At 41.4% G+C, this 13923-nt stretch overlaps 1 protein-coding gene across 9 annotated transcripts in view; it reads right to left on the minus strand.

Moving 5' to 3' along the window:
- Positions 1–13923, minus strand: part of LOC106567592 (protein FAM168A) — a 106775-nt gene that overhangs the window by 18690 nt on the left and 74162 nt on the right. For 8 of the 9 annotated variants that reach the window (XM_045693481.1, XM_014137101.2, XM_045693480.1 and 5 more), the window contains 2 exons: positions 10389–10466; positions 7781–7906 (listed from right to left, as the gene is read on the minus strand). In XM_045693481.1, the coding sequence (XP_045549437.1) occupies positions 7781–7906; positions 10389–10466 (204 nt within the window). The remainder of the gene's footprint in view (positions 1–7780; positions 7907–10388; positions 10467–13923) is intronic. The other variant, XM_014137099.2, reaches the window with a different exon arrangement.

Here is a 13923-nt window from a genome sequence, read left to right on the forward strand (position 1 = left end):
CATCCTCACAGACCATCGGAATCTGGAGTACATACGGACAGCAAGCAGGCTGAATCTGCGCCAAGCAAGGTGGGCCCTTTTCTTCACAAGGTTCGACTTCACGCTGACCTATCGCCCAGGTTAAAAAACACCAAGGCCGTTGCCCTGTCCCATCTCTAGGATTCGGGAGAGGGTCCTGTCCAGAATACACCTATAATCCCAACTCTTGTGGTCTGGGACATATATGTGGACATTCGCCAGGCTCTGCAGAGGATAAGTGTGCCACTCTCCCGAGCGCATCTACGTTCCCACGGGGATAAGGGATCAGCTGCTGACCTGCGCACACACAGCTGTGGTTTCTGGACATCCAGGTATTTCTCACACTACCCAATCTATCTCTGAGAAGCACTGGTGGCCCACCTTGGCGCAGGACGTCACTCGTTACATCGACTCCTGTTCCGTGTGTGCCAAAACCAAATTGACCCAGAACGCTCCAGCAGGTGAACTCCTTCCCCTTCCCATACCTCAGCATTCCTGGTCTCATCTATCCATTAACTTTGTTACTGATCTCCCCTCTGGCAGTTTCACCACCATTTTGGTGGTTGTGGATAGATTTTCAAAATCCTGTCGTTTAATCCCTCTTTCTGGTCTCCCTACTACTCTCCAGGTCGCTGAGGCACTATTCCAGCAGGCCTTCTGGAGGACATTGTCTCCGACTGTGGCCACAAATTCACATCATGGGTATGGAGAGCCTTTATGGAGAAGCTTGGTTACGGTCAGCCTCACTTCCGGGTATAGGCCTCAGTCCAATGGGCAGGTGGAGAGGATGAACCAGGAGCTGGAGAGGTTCCTGAGGAGTCAGTGTCAGGACCAGCAGGGAGTGTGCTCATTCCTTCCATGGGCGGAGAATGCCCAGAACTCGCAACTTCACTCCTGCACTGGGTTGATCCCCTTCCAGTGTGTTCTGGGTTTTCAGCCAGCCCTGGCTCCTTGGACCCCGGGCCAGACCGACACTTCTACGGTTGATGAGTTGTTCAGGAGCGGAGAAGTGTGGAGCCAAGCGTTATGATGAAACTGGCTCTCATGAGGACCACTACTGGAAAGGAAGACACAGTCACCTCTGTTGCAGAGGATAAGTTCATTAGAGTTACTAGCCTCAGAAATTGCAGCCTAAATAAATGCTTCACTTTGTGTTTCATGTCTATACTCTACTCGTGTTTGTTATACTGTTCCGTATATTATTAAACTATCAAAATAAAGTCGCACACTCCATGTATAATCTCCATGCAATTGAATGGGTATTTACCAACGTTTCGGCATCACTGTCCCTTCCTGCTGGGAGATTATACATGGAGTGTGCGACTTTCTTTACTTTGATAGTTTATTCGCCGTTAGTCAGCACCTCCACACAAACTACTATTCTGGGTGTGCGCCAGCTCATGTTTTTTTACCATTTATTAAACTGCACCTGCACTTGCTTTCTGACGTTGCTTTCAGACACATCTCAACATCAACTGTTCAGAGGAGACTGCGTGAATCAGGCCTTCATGGTCGAATTGCTGCAAAGAAACCACACCAATAAGAAAGACTTGCTTGGGCCAAGAAACACAAGCAATGGACATTAGACCAATGGAAGTCTGAGTCCAAATTTGGTTCCAACCGCAGTGTCTTTGTGAGATGCAGAGTAGGTGAACGGATTATCTCCGCATGTGTGGTTCCCACCGTGAAGGATGGAGGGGGAGGTGTGATCTGTATACCACCCCTACCTTGTCACAACACAACTGATTGGCTCAATAGCATTAAGGAAAGAAATTCCACAAATTAACTTAACAAGGCACACCTGTTAATTGAAATGCATTTCAGGTGACTACCTCATGATGTTGGTTGAGAGAATGCCAAGAGTGTGCAAAGCTGTCATCAAGGCAAAGGGTGGCTACTTTGAAGAATCTCAAACATAAAATATATTTAGATTTGTTTAACTATTTTTTTGGTTACTACATAATTCTATATGTGTATTTCATAGTTTTGATGTCTTCACTATTCTACAATGTAGTAAAAACCCTTGAATGAGTAGGTGTGTCCAAACTTTTGGTTCTATATATGGGTAAGAGTCTAGCTACATTTTCAAATTTTGCCAGAAAGTTGTTTTCATTGCAAGTTAAAGCGTACTGTTAGCTAGCTAGCGAATGTTAGCTTGGTGGCTCGCTAGCTAACATTACAGGTATGATCTTTAGCTAGCTAACATTGAACCTAGTTGGTTAGCTTTAGCTACCTGCAGATTCACACTATAGCTATGACAATCCGTTTGTATTGGTCGTCGTAGTATGAGTTGAGATGATGCCGGTTCATTGTTTAGCTAGCTCACTAGCTACATGTCTAAACAAAAGACTCCAGTTCACCAGATGATTACATGACCCATCAAGTTAGCCAGGTATGTCTGGGGGTGATTATGACCATCTACTGTATTTTATGAACATGTGTACATATCTAGACAATAGTGATCCATCCACTTAGCTAGATGCGGCTGGGGGGTGGTTATAGTGTTTCTTTCACATGACTGGGTAAGCATCATCTAATAATTATCTGGACACTTTATGTTTTTGATATTGCTACTATGCAAATATGCAAGTAACCATTTCGCTGTACCGTTTACACCTTCGGTATCCTGTGCATGTGACAAATAAACATAGATTTTTATTTCATATAATGTGTGTATACCAGAGACGGTGATGTGAAGAACAACATGACCTGCACCAAAGTCAGATTAGGATATAGGCCAAGCGACTAGATAAAGTATATTTTTACCTGGGGTTTTTCCTTATTGTAGGCTACTACTTTTAACACAATTAGTCTTGAAATCTTTGGTTGTTTACTACACTACTCACTCTGTTTAGCACATGGCTTCACATGTGAATCCTTAAAGAGATGGGTGGGACTTAGGCGTAATAGGATGTGAATGATGCTGAATGGGTGTAGACAGAGAAGAGCTCACCAGTAGGTGTACCAAAACATTCAAGGGCCTTTTAAAAAAAAAATGGGGTTGCATTGTTCCTCAAATGCAGTCTACTTTTATTCAATGTAAAAAAACAAAATTAGAAATGTTGCTACATAAGAGTGGCAAATAGGAGTGGCGATATCGTCCGCTATCATCCTCAGTCATTTTCCAACCAAGTTGTCAGACCCAGGTGGACAACAACAAAAATTCACCTCTTCGACACTCAGTTTACAGAATAAAAAATTACAATGCCCGTCTTTCATAACTCGGTCAGTTATGCATAGATGTGTACAGTGCATTCGGAAAGTATTCAGACCCCTTCCATTTTTCCACATTTTGTTACGTTACAGCCTTGTTTTTAAATCTCAATCTACACATAATAACCCATAATGACAAAGCAAAAACAGGTTAAAACATTTTGCACATATATATAAAAAAACAGAAATACCTTACTTACATAGGTATTCAGACCCATTGCTATGAGACTCGAAATTGAGCTCAGGTGTATCCTGTTTCCATTGATCATCCTTGAGATGTTTCAACAACTTGATTGGAGTCCACCTGTGGTAAATTCTATTGATTGGACATGATTTGGAAAGGCACACACCTGTCTATATAAGGTTTCAAAGTTGACACTGCATGTCAGAGCAAACACCAAGCCATAAGGACGAAAGAATTGCCCATAGATCTTCGAGACAGGATTGTGTCGAGGCACAGATCTGAGGAAGGGTAACAAAACATTTCTGCAGCATTGAAGGTCCCCAAGAACACAGTGGCCTTCATCATTCTTAAATGGAAGAAGTTTGGAACCACCAAGACTCTTCCTAGAGCTAGCTGCCCGGCCAAACTGAGCAATCGGGGGAGAAGGGCCTTGGTCAGAGAGGTGACCAAGAACTCGATGGTCAATCTGACAGAGCTCTACAGTTCCTCTGTGGAGAAGTGAGAAACTTCCAGAATGACAACCATCTCTGCAGCACTCCACCAATCAGGCCTTTATGGTAGAGTGGCCAAACGGAAGCCACTCCTCAGTAACAGGCACATGACAGCCCACTTGGAGTTTGCCAAAAGGCACCTAAAGGACTCTCAGACCATGAGAAACAAGATTCTCTGGTCTGATGAAACCAACATTGAACTCTTTGGCCTGAATGCCAAGCGTTAAGTCTGGAGGAAACCTGGCACCATCCCTACAGTGAAGCATGGTGGTGGCAGCATCATGCTGTGGGGATGTTTTCAGCGGCAGGGACTGGGAGACTAGTCAGGATCGAGAGAAAGATAAACGGAGCAAGGTACAGAGAGATCCTTGATGAAAACCTGCTTGAGAGCACTCAGGAAATCAGACTGTGGTGAAGGTTCACCTTCCAACAGGACAACAAACCTACGTACACAGTCAAGACAATGCAAGAGTGGCTTCGGGACAAGTCTCTGAATGTCCTTGAGTGGCCCAGCCTTGAACCCAAACTAACATCTCTGGAGAGACCTAAAAATAGCTGTGCAGCAACACTCCCCATCCACTCTGATAGAACTTGAGAGGATCTGCAGAGAAGAATGGTAGAAATAGCCCAAATTCAGTTGTGCCAAGTGTCATAGACAAGAAGACTCAAGGCTTCAATCACAGCCAAAGGTGCTTCAACAAAGTACTGAGTAAATGGTCTAAATACTTATGTAAATGTGAAAAATATAATTACATTTGCAAAAAATTGTAAAAAACAGTTTTTGGTTTGTCATTATGGGATAGTGTGTGTAGATTGATGAGGGGGGAAAAAACATGTAATGAGTTTTAGAATAAGGCTGTAACAAAACACAACGTGGAAAAGGTTAAGGGTTTGTTGTTGGCATGTCATGCCTAAGGTTATTAACCTTGCCAATGAAAAAAATCTTTAGAGTAGTTGGCAATATCAGTGAGTTTTGTGATGAAAGAGCCATCTGATTCAATGAATGATGAAGCCAAGTTTGTACTTTTGGCCAAAATGTCATTTAAGGTGCTCCAAAGCTTTTTAATTATCATGCATCTTTGTTTCATAGTAGTTTCTTCTTCTTTTTGTTTAGTTTAGTCACATGATTTCTCAATTTACAGTATGTTAGCCAATCGGCTGTGCAGCTAGACTTATTTGCCATTCCTTTTCCCTCATCTTGCTAAACCATACAATGTTTCAATTCCTCATCAATCCATAGGGTTTTAACAGTTTTTACAGTAATTGCCTTAATAGGCACATGCTTATTAGTAACTGGAATAAGCAATTTCGTAAATGTGTCAAGTGCAGCGTCTGGTTGCTCCTCATTACACACCACAGATCTTCAACATAGGAATCACTACAAAACTTATTATATGACCTCTTATACACTATATTAGGCCCAGCCTTTGAAACTTTGGTTTTCCTAGATATGGCTACTATATTACGATCACTAAATCCGATGGATTTGGATACTGCTTTAGAGCAGATTTATGCAGCATTAGTGAAGATGTGATCAATACATGTGGATGATTTTATTCCTGTTCGGTTTGTAAATACCGTGGTAGGTTGACTGATAGATAACCTGAACCAGGTTGCAGGCACTGGTTACAGTTTGAAGCTTTTTCTTGAGTGAGCAGCCAGTCAATATTTAGGTCACCCAGAAAATATACCTCTGTTGATATCACATACATTATCAAGCATTTCACACATATTATCCAGATACTAACTGTAAACACTTGGTGGTCTGTAGCAGTTTCCCACAAGAATGGGCTTTAGGTGAGGCAGGTGAACCTGTAGCCAATTACTTCAACAGCATTTGACATGAGATCCTCTCTAAGCTTTGCACGGTTGAGATCTGGTGACTGAGCCGGCCATGATATATGGCTTACATATTTTTCATGCTCAAACCTTTCAGTGACCACCCGTGACCTATGGATAAGGGCATTGTCAACCCATGGGCCTGGCATTTTTATACATGACCCTAAGCATGATGGCATGTTAATTGCTTAATTAACTCAGGAACCACACCTGTGTGGAAGCACCTGCTTTCAATATACTTTTAATCCCTCATTTACTCAAGCGTTTCCATTATTTTGGCAGTTACCCTAGGAAAAATATATAAAATATATCATTATACAATATACATATAAATGAATTAGTTCATTTGTAGTGAAATATTATCTAGGCCTAACTTGGGCGTTACAAGGTGACTACTCATCTTCTACCAGTAACCCCTTTCAATGTTAAAAAAATATGAGAGCTCAAGACATGTAAATGATGTCAACCATGCATATAAGTGTATGAGGTTATCTAGTCCCTGGACCATGGAGTTGGTCATGCAGAACTACACTACCCATGAACACTTTCTGCTGAGTTTCTACCACAGAGGTAGATATAGGACTCTAGTGCCCAAAAGCCTGTTTTAGCATGGGCAGCGCCACTGAGTACTTTCACCATTTTGAAGTAGTCAACTGGCTGGGACTTCCTATGGGTTAAGAATGGATCACATAATTCCCTCCAGGTCACCCTGAGGCATCAGCCAATGAATTATACTCCATAACTACAGGTGGCAGTAAATTGCCAACCTTGGCTTTATACTTGTTCAAACACACTCTAGATGGCAGTGTGCACCCTTTCAGTTTGTTTGCCAACTCATAGCAGTAAAAGAAGAAAATTGGCTACTTCAAAATGGAGATGGCCTCAATGGCGCGCTGCCCGTGGTGTCACAGACGCAATAATGGGACAGATATAATGATGCATTGTCTATCTAAGTCTATGGTTTCCATAGAACTTTGGACAGATATGAAGCAGAACCAGCTGTATGAATGCTCAAAGAGAGGCCATGGGGTTGTGCAGGTAAGTGTTTTTCATCATGAATCTTGTTCAGAAGGCAGCTCTGCAGAGTGGTCACTAGCTGGCAAAGCCACAAAATCTGATTTTAAACCTAACCCTAACCTGAATCACACTGCTAAACCTAATGCCTAACCCTAATCTTAAATTAAGACCAAAAACATTATTTTTGCTTTCATGAATTTTTAACAATATATCAAATTTTGACTTTGCAGCTGGCCTTTCTAAGGGGAAATCCCTCAGACTCATTACAATAAACCTCAACCTGCTGGGTTTGTTTGACATTGCAACAGACGGGATGCAGTTTTGGTAAATTGTGACTGACTGATCTACAAATAATAATTAGTAGTTATTCTGACGCAAGGTAATTTGTATAGTTATCAGTCGGCAGTCAACTGCAATGGTGAACAATTCCCATGTTAGACAACTTAGCGATGACTAACTACACACAGAATGTTAACCAAAACAAATAATACTCCAAACACCCACAGGCACACACATAACTGTCCGTTCTGGTGGGTGATAGAGGACACTGATCATTAGATTCATGTTAGGACACCACCAAATCACTTCCATGACTGAAACACACATTACCTATCCAACTGAAACATAGTTTCCCTATATGAGAAGAGTGTTTGCTGCAGCAGCCAGCATGCATGTTATATGATACAGCACAGCACAAAACCAAGCATTGATGCCGGCACACAGCCCCTCACTCTAAGATGCCACTTGCCCCTGTGATTTCACTCACTACCTCACATCGTTCTACGGCCTGTCTTACTCCAAACCTTTTCCTAACCCATTTTTCCCAACAGCTGAAAAACCCAGCCCAGCTTTGAATGTACCCCAGCCATGCCAGCGTGTGTGCAACATGTGTGTAGATACATCTGTGTGTGTGTGTGAGAGTGCGTGCGTACAAACGTGTGTGTGTGTATGTCTGTGTGCATACATACAGTATCTGTGTTTGTGTGCGAGTGTGTAGAGTACATAGGGTCATATTTACTGAAAGCTGCGGCTGAGGCCTGGTACTGGCGGCCCTCTGAGCCCGCGTCCATGGCCAGGTCATAGGAGCCCTCTAGGGCCCCTGCAGCACCGGAGGCCTGGGGCCAGCCCTGCTTCACCAGCAGCACTGTCCCAGACACAGACACAGAGAGATTACACACACACACACACACACACACACACACACACACAATAGAACAGACAGAAGACAGACATGGATAGATAGTAATAGAACACACACCGCATGCAAATGCACTCACACAAGCACTCACAGAGAATACACAGAGTATACAGTACACACATACAGTCACTAGAGAAAGTCTACACACCCCTTGCAGTCTTCACATTTTGCTGCCTTAAAATTAAATCTTTAAAAAATTTAACAAATTAGAATTTTCCTACCAATCTATAGAACCTATGCCACATTTTCAAAGTGAAAGAAAAATTATAAAATATTTTCTGGTATTATAGTGGCAGCATCATGTTATGGGCATGCTTGTCATTAGAAGGGACTGGGGAGTTTGTTAGGATCAAAATAAATATGAAAGGAGTAAACCCTGCCTCAGTTTTCTGAATACCTAACCCTTTTCAGCGGGAAAATTACACAAATATTTATGCCAAAGTCACACCAGAATGGTGTCGAGTGTTCTTCAATGGTCCAGTCTCAGTCCTGACTTTAATCTGCTTGAAAATCAGAGACAAAAATTTGAATATTGCTGTGAATCAATGACTCCCAACCAAATTTACTGAGCTTGAGCAATTTTGACAAAAACAATGGATATATGTTGACCTAAGAGTTTTGCAAAGTTTGTTGAATCGTATTCAAAATGATTCACAGCTGTAATGGCTGCCAAAGGTGCTTCCACCAAGTATTAACTCTGGGGTGTGAAGACATACGCAATCAAGACATCTTTGTTTTTTATTTTGTATTAATTAGGAAAATGTATAATTGTTATTTAACTTCAAAATGTGGAGTACGTTATGTACATTGGTAGGAAAACATTTTTAAATCAATTTTTAGATTACATTTTAAGGCAGCAAAATGTGAAGACTGTGCAAGGGGTGTGTAGACTTTCACTAGGCATTTTATACACACACAAAGTGTGCACACACACACACACACACACACACACACACACACACACACACACACACACACACACACACACACACACACACACACACACACACACACACACACACACACACACACACACACCTCTATTGCCGAACTTGGGCTTAGTTTTGGATGTATTTTCTTGTGTTTCATGCCTAGTAAACATGACCCAGCCCAGCAAAGGCAGTGCTGCACTGCACTGTCGACGACAACATGGCACAGCTGTCACAGCTCTAACTGACCTAATTCACTACACTCTTTGAAGCCCATCAAACCCACTGGAGCTCCAGGAGAAATGCAGTAAAACCACTTGACACATAACAAATATGGATCGCCACCAACCACTACTAGCTACCACGGCTAGGGTCAATTCCATTTCAGTTCAGTCAATTCAGGAAGTAAACTGAAATTCCAGCAAAAAAAAATTCTCAGAGAAGCATGGATGAAACTCCATTCGAAATGTACTTACAGAATTTAAAAGGAATTGACCCCAACCCTTGTATCTACCCAACGCTTCCCTCTCCATGCACAGGGGTTGAGAGATGCATTACATTGGAACTATATTCATGTGTACTAGCTAGCACAAGAAGGTGAGAGAGAGACCTGCTTCTAGCCATCTCAACGATAAATAGTATTACAGTATTTACGATAATAAAAAGCCAATTCAACCCCAGGTTATTTCAGTTTCACTAAGTGACAAACATCTCAAGCCATCATCTAACAACAAAGGGCAAACTTAACCAACAAACATACTAAGGCCTACATCTGAAAATCGTTTATCCAAATAAAACAGAAAATAAATTAGGAATTATCTTATTCAATCTTTTTTGTAGCCATGGCCAACATGTACTCGCTATGACTTAACACACAGCACACAGACACACACACACACTCTTCTGGAATCTGAACAGAACTTTCTAGAGCACCGTGTGGATGCAATACGAACAAAGCCTTTCGAGTACTCTTATGTAGAGCTGCTAAAGGCATTGTGAAGGCTCTGGGGTGAAGTTTCCCGTAGGTACAGGTCTAGGATCAGCATCCCCTCACCCAATCCTAATCTTAACCATTAGTGGGGAAAAAGGCAAACTGATCCAAGATCAGTGTCTAGGGGCAAATTCACCTTTTCCTTCCACTTTCTGAGAAGGTGCCAAGATTAGACACATGACAATGTCTAGATCCCATTCCATGAATACTGTGAATATGTGGATTGAGACATTCTGGCGTACTGCGGGAGTGCTGTGCGTGCAGGTGTTCTTACCTTTGAATAGCATGCACCAGCAATCTGATTCATGTAGTGTGTGTTCTATTACATGTGTGTATATTCTTACCTGCGGTATAGAGTGGATTTGTAGTTTGATAAAACTGTGTGTGCGCAGGCTTATCTGTGCTTATGTGCATGTCTGTGCTTATGTGCATGTCTGTGTGTGCTTACGCGGATGTGTGTTTCCGTGCATGTTCATGTGTGCATGCATTTGTACACGTGTGTTCTTACCTTGGGGATAGCCTGGGCTGCCAGTCTGGTAGAGGTTGGGTGTGTAGGTAGGAGCCTGAGGATAACCTGCAGGATAGCCTGAGGACAGAGAACAGAAGCTTTTTAGAACATCATCCACTGAGTGAGTGTGTGTGTGTGTGTGTGTGTGTGTGTGTGTGTGTGTGTGTGTGTGTGTGTGTGTGTGTGTGTGTGTGTGTGTAGCACGCGTGTGAGTTTGTATATGTACGTGAATGCACATTAGTATACAAGTGAATGTGTGTTGTGAGATGGAAGGACAAAGGGAGGACAGCAAAGAGACAGTGTTCCAGAGTGCCTGTGTGGAGGAGAAAAATCCCAGTTTATTACTCTATGGAGCCTTCATCTCCCCACATCCCTGTCACAGTGATGTACAGCCCTAAACCACCCTCCTGCACCTGATTCATAAAACATATGGATTGGACAATGTAGTGGATACAACCCATCCACATACAATGCTCCCAAGTGGCTCAGCGGTCTAAGGCACTGCATCTCAGCGCTAGAGGTGTCACTACAGACCCTGGTTCAATCCCGGACTGTATCACAACCGACCGTGATTGGGAGTTCCATAGGGTGGTGCACAATTGGCCCAGCGTCGTCAGGGTTAGGGGAAGGTTTGGCCGGAGTAGGCCGTCAATGTAAAATAAGAATTTGTTCTTAACTGACTTGCCTAGTTATATAAAGGTTAAATTAAAAATAAATAAATAAATACATTCAGAAAGTATTCAGACATGTTAGGTTCTAATTCATATTCTAAAAACCCAACAGACCCCTTCTCTTGACTTTCCACATTTTGTTACATTACAGCCTTATTCTAAAATTGATTAAATTGTTTTATTTCATCATCAATCTACACACAATACCCCATAATGACAAAGCATGCATTTTTGCAAATGTATTAAAATAACAACTGAAATATCACATTTACATAAGTATTCAGATCCTTTACTCAGTACTTCATTGAAGCCCCTTTGACAGCGATTACAGTATAAATACCTATTTGGTATGACGCTACAAGATATTTCATCAAGGATCTCTCTGTACTTTGCTCCGTTAATCTTTCCCTCGATCCTTACTGATCTCCCAGTCCCTGCCACTGAAAAAAATCCCCACAGCATGATGCTGCCACCACCATGCTTCACCTTAGGGATGGTGCCAGGTTTCCTCCAGACGTAACGCTTGGCATTCAGGCCAAAGAGTTTAATATTGGTTTCATCAGACCAGAGAATCTTGTTTCTCATGGTCTGAGAGTCCTTTAGTTGCCTTTTGGCAAACTCCAAGAGGGCTATCGTGTGCCTGTTACTGAGGAGTGGCTTCTGTCTGGCCACTCTACCATAAAGGCCTGATTGGTGGAGGATTGCAGAGATGGTTGTCCTTCTGGAAGGTTCTCACATCTCCACAAAGGAACTCTGGAGCTATCTAAGAGTGACCATCAGGTTCTTGGTCACCTCCCTGACCAAGGCCCTTCTCCCCCGATTGCTCAGCTTGGCTGGGCGGCCAGCTCTAAGAAGAGTCTTGGTGGTTCTAAACTTCTTCCATTTAAGAATGATGGAGGCCACTGTGTTCTTGGGGATCTTCAATGCTGGGGATGAGCATGCGCATCTTCAATATGTACCCATTGTTCCTCTTTAGTGCATTTAACTATATGTTACAAGTAAAAGCCTTGGGTAGCGAGTTAAAACCACCCTAAGACTTAGGAAGATGTAAAACTTTCCTTTTTATTCTCTCAATTTTATTCGACCATATAAAAGTCCTATGACCGAGTTTACTTTTTAAAATGTCTTCGGTGGGGTAATTGGTAGCACCGAGAAAAAAACCGAAAAAAAAAACCTTTGGCAGCCATGCCATTCTAAAAAAAAGGTTTATTCTACCTGTAAGATTTATGGTCAACTTAAAGGATTGCTGTAGATCGTGAGTTATTTTTCTTATTGCCATTATTTCTTATTTTTTCCCCCCATGTTAATTTTATAACCTGAGATTTTTTTTGTATTCTGAAAATATTTTTTGCAAAGGGGGCATTGAGTTTCAGTATATCAGGTGATGCAAATAAGTTTAGTTTATATTCATGTTTACCAATACTGATACCTGTTACGTTTGGGTCCTGTCTAATTCTTTCTGCAACTGGTTCAATTGCCAGTACAAACAGGAGGGGGGGACATCCCTGTCTTGTGCCCCTTTCTAAAGCAATATAATAAAATGTATTATGTGTGTATATTTTTGCTTTACGACATTTATACAATATTTATTAATTTAGCTGGAAGTTGAAAACTTCAACGTTTTGAATAGAAAAGGCCATTCAAGACGATGTAAAGCCTTTTCCATATCAACAGCCATTATTGATAAATCTATATCCATTTTTTTTGTGTAATGTACGTCTTAAGGATCAGACCTGTTTTTTCAATTTTTGCCTACACTGACATACCCAAATCTAACTGCCTGTAGCTCAGGACCTGAAGCAAGGATATGCATATTCTTGATACTATTTCAAAGGAAACACTATGCAATTTCTTGATACCATTTGAAAGGAAACACTTTGAAGTCTGTGGAAATGTGAAATTAATGTAGGAGAATATAACACATTAGATCTGGTAAAAGATAATACAAACCAAAAAAACATGTGTTTTGTATTAATTTTTTGTTCCATCATCTTTGAAATGCAAGAGAAAGGCCATAATGTAATATAGGAGTCTAGGCACAATTTTGATTTTGGCCACGAGATGGCAGCGGTGTGTGCAAAGTTTCAGATTGATCCAATGAAATTTTGCAATACTGCACAATATTTTCTATCAAGTCTGCCTTAAATTGGTCAATTTATACATTTTCAAGTACATAACTATAGAGAACATACAAAAATGATATGGTAATACAAAATGTAAGTTTACACAATCCCAGGAATGTCATGCATGATGGATCATTAGCTTATACACTAACTTTCACACATCTAGATGGCCGGGAGGGGTGGGTGTGGAGCCAGAGACAGCAGGGCTTCAAACTGCAGAACCCAGTTCCTACATTTGAATATAAAAACTAATTTTATCAAACAAATCTATGCTACATTTTATCTCTGGGACCCTCAGGATGACAAATCAGAGCAAGATTACTTAATGTAAGTACATTATTTACCTTCAGAGGTGAATGTATCAAACAAGGTTGCCGTGATAAAAGTTTGTTGTTGTGCACTCTCCACAAACAACAGCATGGTATTTTTTCACTGTAATAACTACTGTAAATTGGACAGTGCAGTTAGATTAACAATAATTTAAGCTTTCTGCCCATATAAGACATGTCTATGTCCTGGAAAGTTTGCTGTTACTTACAATGTCATTCTAGTCACATTAGCGCACGTTCGCAACAACGTCCTGGTATAGGGACAGCGATCCTACGGAATCATTAAGAGGTTTAAACTGAAACATGTTCTTGTATTTGTTTGTACAGTAAGTGTCTATTTTTAATAAACCTGCTTGATTAATATGTATCAAGTCTGGTAATATTTTCACCATTCTATTGCTTATAAGCTTTG

This window comes from Salmo salar, chromosome ssa13 (genome assembly GCF_905237065.1).
Source record: "Salmo salar chromosome ssa13, Ssal_v3.1, whole genome shotgun sequence".
In the NCBI taxonomy this organism is placed as follows: domain Eukaryota; kingdom Metazoa; phylum Chordata; class Actinopteri; order Salmoniformes; family Salmonidae; genus Salmo; species Salmo salar.